Source organism: Nyctereutes procyonoides, unplaced genomic scaffold, assembly GCF_905146905.1.
Source record: "Nyctereutes procyonoides isolate TBG_1078 unplaced genomic scaffold, NYPRO_anot_genome, whole genome shotgun sequence".
In the NCBI taxonomy this organism is placed as follows: Eukaryota; Metazoa; Chordata; class Mammalia; order Carnivora; family Canidae; genus Nyctereutes; species Nyctereutes procyonoides.
Window position 1 is genome coordinate 15863483 of NW_026575125.1, and position 17715 is coordinate 15881197.

The 17715-nt window shown below is 49.6% G+C and overlaps 1 protein-coding gene across 3 annotated transcripts in view; it reads right to left on the minus strand.

Annotated features, from left to right (window-relative positions):
- Nucleotides 1-14268, minus strand: part of SH3KBP1 (SH3 domain containing kinase binding protein 1) — a 336529-nt gene extending 322261 nt beyond the window's left edge. For 2 of the 3 annotated variants that reach the window (XM_055337566.1, XM_055337564.1), the window contains exon 1: nucleotides 13849-14267. Coding sequence is in view for 2 of the 3 variants with exons in the window: in XM_055337564.1 (XP_055193539.1) it covers nucleotides 13849-13852 (4 nt within the window). In the remaining variant the exon portion in view is untranslated. Of the gene's footprint in view, nucleotides 1-13848 lie in introns of all 3 variants that reach the window. The other variant, XM_055337567.1, reaches the window with a different exon arrangement.
- Nucleotides 14269-17715: the final 3447 nt, after the last annotated feature.

The window sequence follows — 17715 nt, forward strand, 5'->3', positions numbered from 1 at the left end:
AGCACATAGTTTCTTGAACTAAAACTGAAAGCAAGCACAGGACGGCAAGTACCCCACCGATCCCCATGTAATAATCCCCACAGACTCAAGTCCTCTCCATCATCATCATCATCTTCATTATCACCGGCCATTCTAATCACTGTGGGGGCTATGGAACCAAGGAATGGATATAAAATGACACCCTACCTACAACCTGAATTTCTAAAGGGATAAAAAGGAAAATGATGTCCATCATATCCCTATTTATAATATCAAGATTACGTAAACAATCTAACTGCTCAAATGAGAGGGAAATGGCTAAATAAACTGAGAACTGTGAGCTCAGATATTCAGCAACTAAAAACACTGGCTTTGAAGATGGCTATGAAGGTAAAAAACAAAAACAAAACAAAACACCAGGCCATACAATTACATTTATTACAATCCATGCACACATATCCACAAGTATGCAGTAAAAAGACTGAAAAGACATACACCAAAATAAAATGATAGTGGCTGCATCGAAGTACAGTTTGGGCTGTCAATTTAAATTCTCCTGCTTACTATTTTCTAAACCCTATAATATAGTCACTATATATTTATAGCAAAAAAATTTAAGGTTCGAGAATATTGGAGCTAGAAATAGAAGTAGCCTAGAACCGTCAGTTCCCAGGCAGGTCCTGCAAGGTGAGCCCCAGCAGACAGGGAGACGGTAACCGCCACCGGCTGCCCCCACACCCCCAGTCCTGGGCTCCCCCCTCACCCTCAGCCCCAGGCTCCCCCCAAACCTCCAGCCTGGGGCAGTGGCAGAGGCTCCTCCCACAAGCCCACACCCCAACCACTAGGCCAAGGTTTCTTCTCCCCCAGGGGGCCCAGACCTCCTGCTGTGGCTTTGTGACCTGAGACTGCACTGAAGATAGGACAGTTTCACCTCATCTCATGGCCACAGTACTTGTGCTGAGCAAAGGAGGTAGTGATGGTGATGGGATGACATGGGTGGGAAATTTGGAGGCCAGGGCAACAATGGTGGGAGAGCTCTCAGGAAGCAAGGGGAGGGTTGTGAGAAGGGGCCCTGAGGAAGTGACAGGGTGTTGGGGAGGGAGAGGGAGAAGAGGAGGAGGTGGGGGAGACAGGAGGTAGAGGGTGGGAAAAGAGGGGCAGGAGGAAGAGGACGGAGGCAGAAGAAGGGTAAGGAGGGAGGAAAAGGCAGGGCTGTGGAGAAGAAGGAACAGGGGTGAGAAGGGGGGACAGACAGACATAGGAGAGGAGGGCTGAGGAAGAGAGAGGGTGGAACAGAGAGGAGGTGGGAAAGACAGAAGGAAAGACAGAGACAGGAAAGGAAAGGAAAGGAAAGGAAAGGAAAGGAAAGGAAAGGAAAGGAAAGGAAAGGAAAGGAAAGGAAAGGAAAGGAAAGGAAAAGGGACAGGGAAAAGGAAAAGGAAAAGGAAAAGGAAAAGGAAAAGGAAAAGGAAAAGGAAAGCAGAGGGAAAAGGGACAAAAAAGAGAGGAGCTCTGGGAAGGGAAGGAGAGAAAGAGAGGGAGGGCAAGAAGTTGAGAGAAGTCTGGGTAGAGGGGGTAGAGGTAGACAGTTGAGGAGAATGACAGGGTTCAAAGGAAGAGAAAATGGGGGGGGGACACCTGGGTGGCTCAGCAGTTAAGCACCCATCTCTGGCCCAGGGCATGATCCTGGAGTCCTGGGATCGAGTCCCATGTTGGGCTCCCTGCATGGAGCCTGCTTCTCCCTCTGCCTGTGTCTCTGCCTCTCTGTGTCTCTCATGAATAAATAAATAAAATCTTTTAAAAAAGAGAAAATTGGGGAAAGGGTGGAGGTGATGAGAAGATGTGGGGGAGGGAGACAGAGAGGGTGCTGGGGGAGGGTGTGAGGAAAGGGGGGGAACAAAGAAAAAAGTGGGGGGAGAAGGTGGGCAGAGGGAGGGAAGAGGAATTACTTGGGAGGCTACAGAGGAGAGAGCCAACAGGGACGAGTGAAGGGGAGGTGGTAGGAGGGTGGGAGAGAGAACTGGGGTGGGGGGAGTGAGGGATTGGAGGTAGAGTGAGGTGCCCAAGAAAGGGTGTGGAGGAGAAAGTGCAGAGGAGAGAAGGCTTGAGGCTGGAGAGAAGCAACAGGCCAGACACTAGGGGGACAGTCCCCTGCCCCCTCTCTTCTTCGTCTCTCCGACTGGGCAGTTAACTCATCACCAGGCAGTGTCTGTTTTTCACAATGCCTTGATCTCTTCCTCCATTTAAAAACCCACAGGTTCCCTAAAAGTGCCAGATAGTGTCACAACTGTACCCTACCCCACAGTGTGCTATCACCAACCCATCCAAATGCCCCCAAAGCCACATCTACACATTTTTACGTGCTGCCCATGCAAAAGGAAAATGAAGGTGAGTTACACGATTGGGGTCTCAAAAGGATACAAATAACCCCATCACTCGCTCAACTCACTCGGAAGCACAACTGTGCCTGGCATGGCCAGGAGCCCTTCCTCAAGGGAGCCTTATGAAAGGGACTCCAAAGACGGATGGAACATCCTCAAAGGCTCCAGCACCACCTCACACCAATCACCCCTTTGTCAAGAGAAAGCCAAGAAAAATGGGCACAGGGCACTTTCAGGTATTCTGGATTATGGCATTCATGCATCCCCATTTATAGTGTCTGCCCCAAGAGTGGCCCCCAAGTCCCCCCATCTCATCAGCACTGCTCCCAGGGGCAGGGTTTCATTTGGATCATGGCTGCCCCAGTGCCTAGCACACACCTGGCACCAAGCAGACCCTCCTTCATTTACACATTTGCACGGAACCTGAACTGGGCATGTCATTCCCCTCACAGAAGTGGGCTCACAGCAGTCACCTGTGTATCTTCAGTGGGCGACACTGACTACAGTGGGCTCAGTCTTGCTAATAGGAATTTGGAACTGGGATGATGAATCAAGTCATTCTTAACAGTGGCTGGAACTGTGGCATGTGCCCCATGAATGAGTTGCACAGAAAGCAAAAGGGGGACAGGGGCAGGGAGGAGAGATGGTCAGATAGCACGTGGGGCAGCTGGCCCATCCCTGGTTCTGGGGCTCCCTTGGGCCCTTGGGTTGCATGAGAGGCCCCTGTGGTCCTGTAATAAGCCCTCCTTTTCAGATGAACAGGGTCTGCTTGGCTTCCTCACTTGAAGAAAGTCCTTACTGCACATGCTTGCACACTCGTGCATGCATGCATGCTTGCACACACACACACACACACACACACACACACACACAATATGAAGCAGGAGACAGCCCTAACCCAGTGAAGAAGCAGGGTCTTGATCAGTTAAGATCCAGAGCTAAGGAGTAAACAGCAGCATCTCCTAGGGAACTCTCCCAAAATATGCCTGTCAGCCCATCAAAATCAGATGAAGAAGACCCAGGCATACAGCTCTGATGCACATCCCCAGGGGAGGAAGCCACCAGCTACACAAAAGTTCTCTGGTCCCTTCAGGCGCCGGGGTGTCAGAATAAGTGTTGGACTCTTGGTTTAGGCTCAGGTCATGATCTTGGGGCCCTGAGATTGAGCCCTACATCATCGGGTTCAGGGCTCAACATGGAGTCTGCTGGAGATTCTCTTCCTTTCCCTCTCCCTCCCTCTCTGCCCTTCCCCTTGCATACTCTCTCAATCAATCAATCAATCTTAAAGAAAAAATAAGAAGTTCTATCAGCAATTAATCATAACATAAAATGGAGGGAGAAATAATGGAAATGCCTGTGTGCTGGTACAGGCATGAACCCTGCCTGGAAGAATTTGGGAGAAATAAAACACAGGCAGCCTGGAGGGGGTAGGGGTGCTGGAGTAGGGGGAGGTGGAGGGACCACCAGAGAATCTGGAGGACTGGGATTAGGAAGGACACCTGTCACTGTGAGCATTTAGCTCCTTCTGAATTTTGAAACACATGGATGTATAACCTCTTCCAGAAACTGACTTTAAAATATGTTTTTAAAATTTCCCCAGCAAGCAGCTGTAGGCTCGATGCCCAACAAAGGGATGAGCACTGAGAACCGCTTCCCTTTGCAAATTTTGCCCTCAATTCTGAGCCCACTATTCCTATTCTCTGCCCAGACCCCCCAAAGCTAATTACTTTCTTTTCATTTCTTTCCTGACATTCAAAGGTAGCAATTAAGCTAAAACATCACCATCAATTTCCCAACACTTGCTCTGCCCAACCTGCTTAGGTGTCAACAAGGAGCTAATTGACAGACTGTATTTGGGTTGACACCTCTGTTGTCCACCTAATATTTTATTGAGAACAAGAGGGTAGTGAGAAATCGATGGTTAAGTGATGAAAAACTATCCCATTTTGTTCATAGTGAAGAGGGGTTTTGGTGTTTGGTTTTTGAATGATCAAAACAGGAGGAAGGCAATGCCCATTTAAGAAGCCATTCATGTCAAACGAATTTTACCCAGAAGCTAGCATGTAAAATATTCAGGCAGAAGGTAGCATCCAGAACAGTCTGGTGAAGAAAATGAATATCCATGAAGAAGCTGGCTAAGAGGAGAAGAGAGCAAAGCCAGGAAGGCCTTTTCCAGTTCTTATCCAAAACAACATTCAAGCACCTCCTTCCAGCTCTAGGCACAAAAATGAGAACTAGTTGGAATAATTAGGGAGGACACTAAGCTAATTAAAGACTTTTCACACAGGGAGTGGGTGTGTGATGAATAAAACTAGTGCAGTCCCAGAGGACCAGACCTAGAACAGGGCCCCAACCCTTCCAAGCCTAGAACAGTCCAGAAAAATCCAACAGAAACACAAGAGCTGGTGTTTACATACTGACTGATAAGAAGTTGAAATGGTGAAAAGGAGATGGTGATTTAAACCATCTATACATGCTGCACTCAGGGGCTTAAGGACTCAAATTTGTTAGGCAAAGTGAATAATTAATGAGCAATTCAATATTTATAGTATTTAATCCAAGACACTGAGGAGGAAACAGCAGTATGAATCCAATAGCACTTCATCTTGCCACTCTGTCCCCCACCTGGGGGCAGACCAGCGGGGGTTGGGGGGGGCACACAACTTCCGTGGCCACTGAAAGGAAATCAGCTTAAGGCCTTTACTGGGCTTTTCTTGCCCACTGAATACAGTTCAGTGAGGACAAACGTCACTGAGGATTTTTTCTTATTAGTGTTTTTTCTTCCCGAAGCTAAGTATAAGCACAGTTTATCACCGCAGTAAGGCCCACGAGCTGCATTTTGCTTTGTTGAAGCGTCCCCTAATGAAAACTGTAGACTTGCCTGTAAGATATTTACCCATAAAAGAACAATCAAGTTGAAAACCAAGTGCTCACAGTCACCCAGGATGCCCATGTACCTTTGCCAACTAAAAGAATTCGGGCAAAGAAAGGTACAACTCTGTCAACCTTCTATGTGCAGATTCAAGGGATTGGTTTGGCGGTGCAGTGCTTTCTCCCGTGACTGAAATATCCTAATGAACCCCAGTAATTGCCAAGAGGTTATCCAAGCAACTAACACACGAATGCTTCAGGATGGAAAAGGAAATTCACAAGTCCCCCAAGGGGTGAGAGGGGTGTAACTTGGGGAGGTGGCTAGAGGGACAGAGCAAAGATGAAGTGCCTCCCAAAGAAAACACTGACCAAAAACATTCAAAATCAACAAAGCCATACTTTCTCTTTTCCTGTGTTGCTTTGGAATCTTAACTGAGACCCTTGGGCTCCCAGCCGGTGTTCTCCAAAGTGCTCGGGTGGCCAGGAGCCCCCGTGGGACATGGATTCTATGCTTCAAGTTCGACACTTGCCAGGGAAGGGTGATGAAAACGTTTTCAAAACAGACACCGGGGCTAGTTGCACAACACTGTGAACGTACTTAATGCCATGAAACTGAGGACTTAAAAATGGTCAAAACGGCAAATTTGGTTCAAGCTATTTCATCACGATTTTAAAAACTAATAATGTAATATGCCAAAAACCACTAAACTGCACACTTTAGATGAGTGAATTGTAAGATATGTGAATTATATCTCAATAAAGCTATTTTTTAAAAAATTTACCAGGGAGGGATCCCTGGATGGCTCAGTGGTTTAGCACCTGCCGTTGGCCCAGGGCATGATCTTCGATCCCAGGATCAAGTCCCACATCGGGCTCCCTGCATGGAGCCTGCTTCTCTCTCTGCCTCTTTCTCTCTCTGTGTCTCTCATGAATAAATAAATAAAATCTTAAAAAAAAATTTACTAGGGAAACAGCCTATAGAAAGAGCCTCCCTGGGGGAAGCAGGACCCTGACGTTTACTGAGAGCCTACCTGTATGCGGGGCTGGTTCTTTCCCATTTCCAGGAAGCAGGGTCCTGCAGCAAGGGGACCTTGTCACTCTGGTTCTCAGAGTCGCAGTCTCATCATCTGATGGTGTGGGCTGCCATGACTGCCAAGGACCTTTCCAGCTCTTCAGTTCCAGGGACTGATGTGTGAGTGGCAGAAGGACCCACCATCTGCCACTCGGCACATAAGCACGTCCCACTAGGAAGGCAACACATCAGGGAAGCCAAACACAGGAGAAAGAAGTTTAACAACTTTGTGACCCAGGGAGTGACAGAGGAGGAGCATGAGCTGTGTTAAGACACTTTCTACTCAGAGGACAAAATGGTGAAAGAATGCCAAAGAGCCCAGCCCTGCTTTCTTTCCAGTGACCTCTTGATTTATTCATAAAACAAAGGCTGTGGCTACAGAGGAGACCTTGTGTCCAGAGCAGCTGATGATTAAGAAAGGAAATGGCACCTCAACCATCTGTGTAACACTCAGAGCAGGCTTCCCCCACTTTTGGGGCCGGATAACTGCTGGGGGGCTGTCGTGTACATCGTAGGATGTGTGGCAGCATCTCTGGCCCTCAGATGCCAGTAGACTGCCCTCCCCACACCAGCTGTGACAACTAAGTGTCTCCAGACATTGCCAAATGTTCCACTGCAGGGCAAAACTGCCCCTGGTTGAGAACTCCTGCCAGAGAGAATTTTCTTTCTTGTCTCTGCAGTGGTTTGTTGAAGCTGTGTGACATGCAGCATTATCCTTCTCATCCACTGTGGTGGAGGCCACCATGAACTGTCAGCAAACAGACCCTGTCAGCACGTCGGCCCTGGGGGATCTTACAGAAATGCACGCACACCCCTGGCAGCCAACAGCTTTCCGAGAATTTCAAGTAGGAACCACACTTGGGTGAAAGGGTTACTCATTCATTCATTCAGTGACACACGGCACTTAGTGCATGCTGGGCAATGAGCCAGGGCAATGAAGTTGGGGACACCCTGTCAGAGATGAACAGACTTCATACAAGATGATGTGTTCTATAGCAATCTTTGGAGCAAGCCTCCAAAGATGAACAAGAGGCATAGTAGACTGTCTAACAGCCCCCTAAAGATGTCCACATCTGAAACCCTAGAACCTGTGAATATGTTCTTCCCATGGCAAACAGGACTTGTCAGATTGCTTAAGGGGCCTGAGATGGGGAGGATAGCCTGACTTATCCAGGCAGGTCCAACAGATAACGGTATTTAAAAAAGGGGAGGCGGGAGGTTCAGAGTAAGAGAGGAGATGTGACGACAGAAACAGAGGTTAGAGTGATGTGGTCACAAGCCAAGGAGTGTGGGCGCCTCTTCCAGAAGCTGGAAAAGGCAAGGTAATAGATTATTCTCTAGAGCTTCCAGAAGGAATGAAGCCCTGCCTACCACTTAATATCAACCCAGTAAAACCCATTTTGGACCTCTGACCTACAGAAGTGTAAGATTACAAATGTATGCTGTTTTAAGCTACTGGACTTGTAGTATTTTGTTACCACGGCAAGAGGAACCTAAAACAGACTAGAAGGCAGAGAAGAGAATGGAATCTCTTCCCCATGAAGGGAACTGCATGGGCAAGGCCGAGACGCCTGAACAAGCATGGAACAAACCAAGGCAGGGGTGGCTGGCGAACTTCTCAAAGGCTTTGCTAAGGTGTTCAGGATCTAAAGCATCTACAGAAGAGTGGTGACATGGGGTTAATCCCAGAAACACTTGGAGCTCGACTGTACACTGGAAAGAGCTGAGAGAAGGGAGAGGGGAAAGGAAGAAGAGGTGAAGCAAACAGTGGAATAGCTATGGAAGTGACAGGAAAGGTGTTGGTACCCTCCAGGAAATGGGGACTAGGGAGGAGAAGTACTGAGCACAGTGGATAGCAGGCTGTTTGTAGTGTCTAAGACACACCCAGGTGAAGTTGGCTAGAAGGTTAGGAATAATAATTAACTCAACCAATATCAATTTTGGGCTTCCCATATGCCAGCACAGGGACACAATGACCAAACAGATGCAGTTCCTGCCCTCCTTAAGCATGGCCGAGAGAAGCAGAAGAGTCGGTACCAGAGTAACGTGATATGAAAGAAACCTGGCCGGCCATTGCTGGCTTGGAAGATGCAAGTGGGCCATGAGCCAAGGAATGCAGAAGGCTCTGGAAAGTGGAAAAAGCAAGGAAAGGGATTCTCCCCTAGAGCCTCCAGAAGGAATGCAGTCCTGCCCACATCTTGATCTTAGCCGAGTGAGACCTGTATTGGACTTCTGAGCTCCGGAACTTTAAAGATAATAAACTGATGACATTTGGGGGCACCAAGTGTTTGGTAATTTATGACAGCAGCAATCAGAAGCTAACACAGATACCAGGTACAGAAAAATCAAGAACAAATATCAAAAACTCTAATAATGCTAACAATGTATTTTATTTTTTATTTTTTTAAGATTTATTTATTTATTCATGAGAGACACGGGGGAGGGGCAGAGACACAGGCAGAGGGAGAAGCAGGCTCCCCGCGGGAGCCCCATGCAGGACTCGAACCCGGGATCATGCCCTAAGCCGAAGGCAGATGCTCAACTGCTGAACCACCCAGGCATCCCTAACAATGTATTTTAATGTCCCTTCTAAAGAAGAAAAGACTGGTGTGATGCTCTGGTAAACATCCAAGCGTTGCCAAGATGGGCCAGCTAGTGTCACTAATGCCCAGGTGCTGGGGTCTGGCATGGATGTGGTTCATGAAAGAATCAACAGTGTACTGTTCTAGTGACTCCACAGAGGTTTGTTCTGAACTAGGAACATATTTTTCTCCTTCTCTAATGCCATGTGTCACTTATAACAATATCTTATATTTGACCAGAGTGCCCATGTGCTCTTCAGTGACCCACATACTCTGAAGCTCAGCTTTCTCACCTGCGAGGCAAGGAGGTTCTATGCCCCAACCTTGACCATGCATGAGAACCACCGGGGGTCTCCTTAAAACACAAATTGCTGGGCAGCCCGGGTGGTTCAGCAGTTTAGCACCTGCCTTCAGCCCAGGTCGTGATCCTGGAGTCCCGGGATCGAGTCCCACATCAGGCTCCCTTCATGGAGCCTGCTTCACCCTCTGCCTGTGTCTCTGCCTCCTCTCTCTCTCTCTCTCTCTTCTCTCTCTCTCTCTCGAATAAATAAAATCTTTAAAAAAAAACACAAATTGCTGGGCTCCACCCCCACCCCCCATGCCCCCTTCCTCCTTCAGTAGGTAGAAATGGTGGCCAGAAAATGTGCATCTCTAACAAGATCCCAGAGAGGCCGATCCTGCTGGCTGGGGGACCACACTCTGAGAATCACTGTATCAGACTCTCCTCTCATGATGAAGGGATTCAAGTATTTTCCGGCCCTCATCCTTCCATTAAGAGCGGCCTTGACTTTGGCCAGCAGCTTGCTCTGTGTGGCTCTGTATCTCTTGCCCTGTATTTCAGGTATCCACTGCGCTTAATGTAGAACAGTCCGCAGACCAGAGCTGGCCCATGTTAAGGAAGAAGCCACAAAATACACCTACAGGGCCATGTCCTCCCCAATCACCTCCTCTTCCCTGCCCCCCTTTATCACTTAGTAAGCTCAGAAAAGCAGCCCCGGGAGCAGGCCGGGCAGTCTCCTCCACTGACCAGACAATTCCCAGGACACCAACATCAGACAAGGCCACTCTATGACCGGGATGGGACAAGACCAAAACAAGACCACTCTGTAATCCCGTCTGAACACGGAGAACAAGTGAACCTTGTCCAAACCACAGAAGTCCCCACACATCCCCCGATCCTGGCTCATATGAGTGACTGCTGCTTCTTTACCATTCACAGCCTTTGTCCTGTCTTCGTCTTCCCTGCTGCCCGATAAGGTCTACCAAGGGCCCCAATCATGGAATTACCTCGCTTCCGGCCAGCCTCCAGTCCAGAGAACAGCTGGCCTCCTTAAAAGCTCCCCTAAAGCCCCTGCCACAGGCCCAGTCCTCCGTGTGGAACAGGCCCACACAGCGACCTGCGGTCCATCGCTGCCTCGAGAGAACTGCTTGTTCCACGCCAGGTGTGTTGGGGCTGGGGAGGGGGGCAGTGCCAACCCCTACCCAATTTTCAGATTTCAGCTCAAACACAACCTCCTCAAAGACATCGTTCCCACCCTCTGCAGCCTAAATCACACTGCCCCTCTCTAATCTTTCATAAGACCAGCAGGGCTTCTAATTTCGTATTGTCATGGGTACTGCATCCAGGCCTACCTCTTCCACTAGCCAGAAAAGCCCAAGCTGGCAGGTCTGTGTGTGTTGCGTGCCTGTTCCTAGCACAATGCCTGGCACAAAGCAGATCAATAAACACTGCATGGATAGATGGGTGAATGGATGAATGCTGACCACTGTATGCAATCTACTTTAAAATAAATTCAAATAGAAGGGCTGATGAGAGAATGTTCGTATTGCCAAAGGAACTGAAGGTCTGTGCAACCAGGAAGGTAGCAAGGTTTTGCCGGGACCATGAGGACTATAAGGGGGTAAAGTAAGAGTCATGAGCGATAAAGGTAGAGTCTTTTCTTCCATTTTTAACTTTAGAATGTTTGTGGAGAACAACACATTACATTCATTCTAGTTTTAGTTTAGCCATAAAGCAATCTCCCACCAAAACAATATATTGCTAAAAACAGTCCAAACTTTGTTGTTACTCTGGAATTTTCTAAACAAAAATCATTTGCTGGGCTTGCAAATCCTCCACTGTTCACAGATGTGAATCGTTAATATTTGTGCAATTGTAATTACAAGAGGCTTTCCCTAGATGTGGCACTGCAGGCATCTGCCTGCAAGCTCTGAGGGCATATTCTGAGTGGGCTTTTGTAAGAGGCCATTTTACAACTAACTGGCTTCATTTCAGAGTTAGGGATTTGATGCTCTTCGGTTATTTTTCAGGTTAAAGACTATATAATACAATTTTACTGCATTAGCCATCAACAGAAAAATCATTACCAGGCCAAGTAAGAATGCAAGTGTATCAAAGTGATATACTGGTGAAATCTTTTGAAAACCAAGGAGACTTGGGGGATCGAAGAAGGGGGCCGTGCCTCTGTGTGGACATACGCCCGCTTCAGAAATGGCACTACTGGGTAGCTCCATCAGAAGACATACAGAATCAATTGCTAAATACCTGCACTTCATCACAAATACACTGCTGAAGATGCTTTAGAAAATAACAGGTGTGGGGGCCGCCTGGCTGGCTCAGTTGGTGGGGCATGCAACTCTTGATCACAGGGTTGTGAGTTCAAGCCCCACACTGGGCATAAAGATTACCTAAAAATAAAATCTTAAAAAAAACAACCAACTCTTCAGGGTGCCTGGGTGGCTCAGTCAGTTAAGTGTCTGACTTGATTTCAGCTCAGATCATGATCTCAGGGTTGTGGGATCAAGCCCCACTTTGGGATCTGCACTGGGTGTGGAGCTTGCTTATGTTTCTCTCTCCCTGTCTCACCCCCACCCCCACTAAGAAAAAAAAAAAGAAAAAGAAAATAGCAGGCAATCTTTAGCCATAAACTACTATAGACATCTTACGTCCCACTATATACATGTTAATGAATTAAATCACAACATTCATTTTAATCTTTTCACCTCTAAGTATTAACACCTGAAATAAATGAAAATCAGTTTCTGCACCCCCTCCGTTTTGTAATGGTCACAGTAAAAAAAGATTAAGCTTGAAAGGGCTATAAACTGCAGAAGCAGTGTGTAATTTTCTTAGGAGGCTCTGGATAATGAAAACAGTTCAGAGTCGAATAATAAACAGGTCTGTTTCTTCTTAACCTGGACTCCTCTTCCCTCTGAGATACAGAAAGCACAGTCCAGCCACAGAAGACATTTGTATTTAACTTCTTTTTTTGTGCAACCCTCTCGGGACACACAAAAAAGGAAAGGTGATCAAAATATCGTTATTTGGTTGCCTCAGGAAAAAGCAACCTGTTACTAAGGCGATCAGTAATGTTTAAAGTATATATTTCTGTTAGTAAATTAAATCATCTTACTAGGTGCCAAAGCAAAACAAGAGCGTTAAGCTAAGTGTTTTGTCTTCCATCAGGCAGGAGAGTGTCATACACCCTCATTCATTCATTCATTCATTCAGTCAGTCAGTCAATATTTATTGAGGGCCTGCTCCACACCAAAGCAAGCAGTGGTGAGCAAAACAGTGCCAACACAGTTCTGTCCTTACAGTCATCGAGCTGACAGGGGAGATAAATGTTAACACAAATAAATATGTAATACCGCTATTTTTAAAAAGGTGCAATAGGAAAAAGGGTAACAGAGAAACTAATTTAGACTGGAGGTTGTGCAGGGACCAGAGAAGGGCACTGAGAAAAAAGTGACATTGAAGCCGAGAGGCCATCAAATTGCCACCACTTTAGAAAAGGAAAACCATTTTGGCAAATGACCGCAAATGGGATTTTAACTGCCTGTCAACAACTGATTGGGTTAAACCTTCCCCGTTCCAGCGCATCCGTCTTCGGGAGCATCCTATGATAGCTTGCCTATCAGTGCTGGACTCGCCTACTCAAATCCTATTACCTGAACACAGAAAGGTCTCACTCTATTATGATTTATTATGATCTACAGCCTTCCTCTGCCTGGCCTAGAAACACCCAAAAATAATCTGCCAAAGGTATGAAAGACAGAGCCTGGCTGCCAGCAAGAACCTTAACTGGGTGGGCCACACGATTGCTAGCCCAGGCAATCACAAGTCCTTTGCCCAAGAAAGTGCCAGATCCTCTGGGCAAGGCGGCTCCAATACGCCAGAGTCTACACCAGGTGGGACCCGGGGGACCTAACGGTTAGTTGCCTACTTGGAACTGCTGTTTGATCAGTAAATCGAGGACTGGATCGCCAGCTCCAGTTCCCAGAGCCTTCAGACTTAGAGGATGTAGGAAGTGGCCTTTGAGCATCACGGAGCGGAGAGCTCGCCACACTGGGAGAAGGCAGGCAGGCAGAGAGGGGGTCAGGGCCGGGGGGAGCAGGGCTCCCAGAGACGCGCCTGGCGCTCAGGGCCGGAGGACCGCGCGCCAGGCCGGGTACTGGGGCGTTTCCCGCAGCACCACTCCCGCGTCGGCCCCCAGCCCCTGGCCGCCCCGAGACCCCGAGATTCTGGCTTCCCCCGCGGGGGGCCGGGGGGACAGACACCGCGAACCCCGCGCTGGGCCGGAGCCCACCAGCTCCCAGGACCCACGTCCTCGGCGCAAAGGAGGGCGCGCTGGGGCGAGAAAATGGCCAAGACAAAACTCTCCCCGCCCACCCGAAGAGCCAACCACACCCCCTGCATCCCTCAGCCTCAGCCGCCCCAGGCCGGCCCGCGATCCTCCGACCAGGCCCCCCGGAGGTTCCCGTCCGTGCAGCGCGGGCTCAGCAGGGACGCGAGTGGGAGGGAACGGGGGTGCACGAGGCAGGCAGGGTGCCCACCGCGGTGTCACCCGCCAGGGCCCTGCCCCCGGGGCGTCCTCCCGACTCTGCGGTCCCGGGACAGGCGCGCCGCCCGCAGGCTGAGGTGGACACCCGGGCGCCGCGGCGCGGGCAGTCCCCTACTCACCCATTGGCGTCGAGCCGGGCCGGGCCGCCGAGGCAGCGTGAAAGTTGGCGGAGGCGGGCGCGGGGGTTGGACGCCGGGACCGGGGCGCGGGGACTGGGGCGCGAGGGTCGGGACGCGGCGGCGGCTGGGCCGGCTTTCTCCTCGGTAGCGACCGCCGCGGCGGCTCAGCGCCGCCCGCTGCTGCCTCTGCTGCTGCTGCCGCTGCTGCCCCGGGGCGATTCCTGCTGCTGCTGCTGGTGCTGCTGCTGCTGCTGCATCGCGGCCCGCTGCGCCCGGCTGCGCCGGGTTTCCTGCTCCCCGCGAGTGGAAATTGCGAAAAAAAAAAAGAAGAAGAAGAAGCGCCGCCCAGCCCAGCGCCCGGCAGCCGCGGCCGCGCAGCCCGCTCTCCCCCCTCCTCGCCGCCGCCGCCGCCGCCGCGAAGCTCCTGCGGCTCAGCCTGCCGGGGACGCGCGGCCGCCGGGGCGGGGGCGGGGCCAACGAGGGGCGGGGCCTGTCCGGGGCGGGGCCTGTCCGGGGCGGGACCGGCGCCCGCGGCGTCCCTGTGGCCGCGGCGCTTGGGCGCCCCCCTTACCGCCCGCGGGAGAGGGACCCAGCTTCGCGAGGCCGCCCCACACCCGCGGCGGCTCGGCTTACGCCCCGGGAAATGCCGCGAGACTCCTCGAGACCGGAGGGGGGGTCGTGGGGGAGGGGGCGTCCGAGAGGGGGGCACGTGGGAAAGGAGGTGGAAGCGGCAGATCCAGAGGGTGCGACGAGAGGTGGAGGACGAGCGGGGGAGGGGAGACCGTGGGTGGGTGAGGGAATGAGCACCTGCTGAGGGTGATGATCCCCGGGATCGGGGATCAAGGCAACCCAAAATAAGCTGTCACGCCGCGGGCTGTTGGGAAGGCAGGAGAAGGGGTCCCTATGGAGGGAGAGAAATGCTACATCCATTCAGAGCAGCGTGGGAAAGGCCGGCCAAGGGCGACTACTGCTTATCGCCGGCGGTGGAATGGAGATTCGGGCAGACAGAGAAGAACGTAGCAGGACTGGTGGGGCACATCGCCTCGCACCAGGGACCCCCGCAGGGACCCCTCACCCCGGCCCTGTGCCTGAGCCAGGTGGGGCTGCGTTGCTCAGCTGTGTTCCCAGGCTCTGATGTTCCCAAGACTCTCCTGAGACAAGGGCAGACTTCCTTCCCCAGCAGGGTACTGACTGTGCCACACAGACGCCCGGACCTGGGCCGCCGACCTTTGAATGGGCACCGAAATGAAAACAGGGAATTCACAGGTAACTCACAAGCTCCTTTTTGGGTCCATTCACCACTTCACCTTTCGCCATAAATACTCTGCCGGCCAGGACCACATTCATTTACCATCCGGTTATTTCCTTTTCCCTTTCCACCATCTGGTGGTAGGAAGAGATAGTGAAATAGACGGGAGACATTCAAAAAGAGAAAATAAAACAATTAAGAAATTAAATCACTGGCCCCTGAAAAACGGAGGAGGCTGAAGGTTAGTGGACCCAGAGGGGACAAATAAAGGCTGACCCCTTACCCAATATAGGGCTGTCTTCATACTTCACCCATGATGTTGGGGGCAACTCTGGTAAATTGGTTACATCCTGGGACTTCTGCAGAAAGATGTTCCGATCATTGTTTCATTGGCTTAAAAACAAACAAACAAACCCTCTCACAGTCAGGGTCTTACCAGCAAGAGATGAGTAATGTCAACTTTCTAAATGCTTGTCCTGTGTGTCGGAGCAAGCTAAATAAGACACTAACCAAGGGGGAAAAGATGCATCCACGGAGCTGCTGAGAAGGTAGTAGTGACATCAGTGGCATACTCCTAAGGAGGGGATTAAAGAACCCGAAATGAAGAATTTGCAATGCTGGAGGCACGGAGGAACACTCATTGCACCTGCTCCGGGGTCGGTGGTGCCTCACCCGTTACCTGCCTTGGCATATCAGGACCACGAGGCCTTGCGTGGGGTCTCAGAGCTGACAAACGCTGAAACTCACGGAGCCCGGCTAAGCCCACTGTTACTAGGGCTTTGTTTTTCTTGAACCCCACTCAGAAGAACTGCTCTGGGGTCTGTTTGATTCGAGAGGTGGTTCTTTTTGCTAAAGCCAGGGTCACTGGGCTACCCTATCCCTCTCTCAAGAAGACTCGGGGCTCTGAAAACGACTGGGCGTGGTTCAACACGGAGATGTCTGAGCTGGATTTATGATGGGCCAGCATCTCGGTGCTAAGGACCCTCAGCTGGCTGCCCCGTCCATTCAAGAGCAATGGGCCCAAAGTCTTTGATCAGCGTCAGTGATACCCACCATGGCTTACCTGGATATTGCAGAGACCAATACTCCAAACCCAGCAAACTGGTGGCTGAACTCTAGAGACCTCAAAAAAAAAAAAATCAGCAGCTTGTCTCATGTCCTGCTTAATCTTATTCATCTCTCTATCCTGCATGAGGAAGACAGTGTTCTTGTTTATGTTTCCTCTCAGCTCTGCATGGGTGAAGACAACCGACCTGAACTTTTGTGTTTTGTTTTTGCTTTGGTCTATTTCAAGTCATACCTTCATGAGTCAGAGAACTCTGTCCCTACTCTTTGATCTGGGTATGCTTCCTGTATGGATAAATATGTCATTTTTTTAAAAAAAGATTTATTTATTTGAGGGGGAGAAGGAGAGAAAAAAGTCTCCAGCAGACTTCCCACTGAGCACAGAGACCTACACGGGGCTCCAGCCCAAGACCCTGAGATCATGACCTGAGCCAAAATCAAGAGCCTGACACTCAACTGACGGGGCCACCTAGGCACCCCAATAAATTTATCATTGTAGGGATCCCTGGGTGGCGCAGCGGTTTGGCGCCTGCCTTTGGCCCAGGGCGCGATCCTGGAGACCCGGGATCGAATCCCACGTCGGGCTCCCGGTGCATGGAGCCTGCTTCTCCCTCTGCCTGTGTCTCTGCCTCTCTCTCTCTCTCTCTCTCTCTCTCTCTCTCTCTCTCTGTGACTATCATAAATAAATAAAAATTAAAAAAAAATTAAAAAAAAAAAAAAATTTATCATTGTATCACCAAAGGAGGACTGATGGCAAGACTTAACATTTTTGAAAATCCTGAGCTGTGCCCTAATTTTATTGCCTTAAGCAAACTAAGTGGTATGAATTCTACTCAAACACTGTGAAGTTTCTTCATTTTAAATTTCTCTAAATTACAAAAGTGGATATTCTTTCCCACACACACACTTACTATTTGGTTCTCCTGAATTGTTCCTATTGTCCTTTTATCTTGCTTTGAGAAACTTTTGGTGACCAGTCCAGAGGAAGTTAATGTCAAAATTCAAATCCAGCTGCTGACAAGAATAGATGTGTAATTCCTCATCTTGCCTCCCTCTAAAAGGAGTGTTGTTTAACAGAATAGTTAGTGCAATATTTCAAATTACATGAATTCATCTCATGAATATTGCTAAACAAGTACAGTTGCATTTAATATCACATCTTTGTCCCACGGAACTCCCATTTCGACCAGAATGGATGATGCGTTTTGGAAATGGAGAATAGCTGAGGTGTGACACTTAAAATGATATCACATGACTTAAGAGGCCCCTCTGTGTTACTCAGCTGTGGTAACATTTTGGATAAAAATGGAAAGCAGTCGAGCTTCTGCCTATGAAGCTCTTACAGCTTGTCATGCTCACTCTCTTCAAGTACTCGGACTTGACATCTGTAATTTACATGTAATGAATGATACTTTGCTTTGATAACCTTTAATATCATCTTTACATTAAAAGAAATTACATGCAGAGTGCTCTACAGAAGACAGTCATTATCTGGCGCTTCTGATGAGCTTTATGGAGAAATGGAAATCTCATGGTGCCAGAAAGTAAGGAGG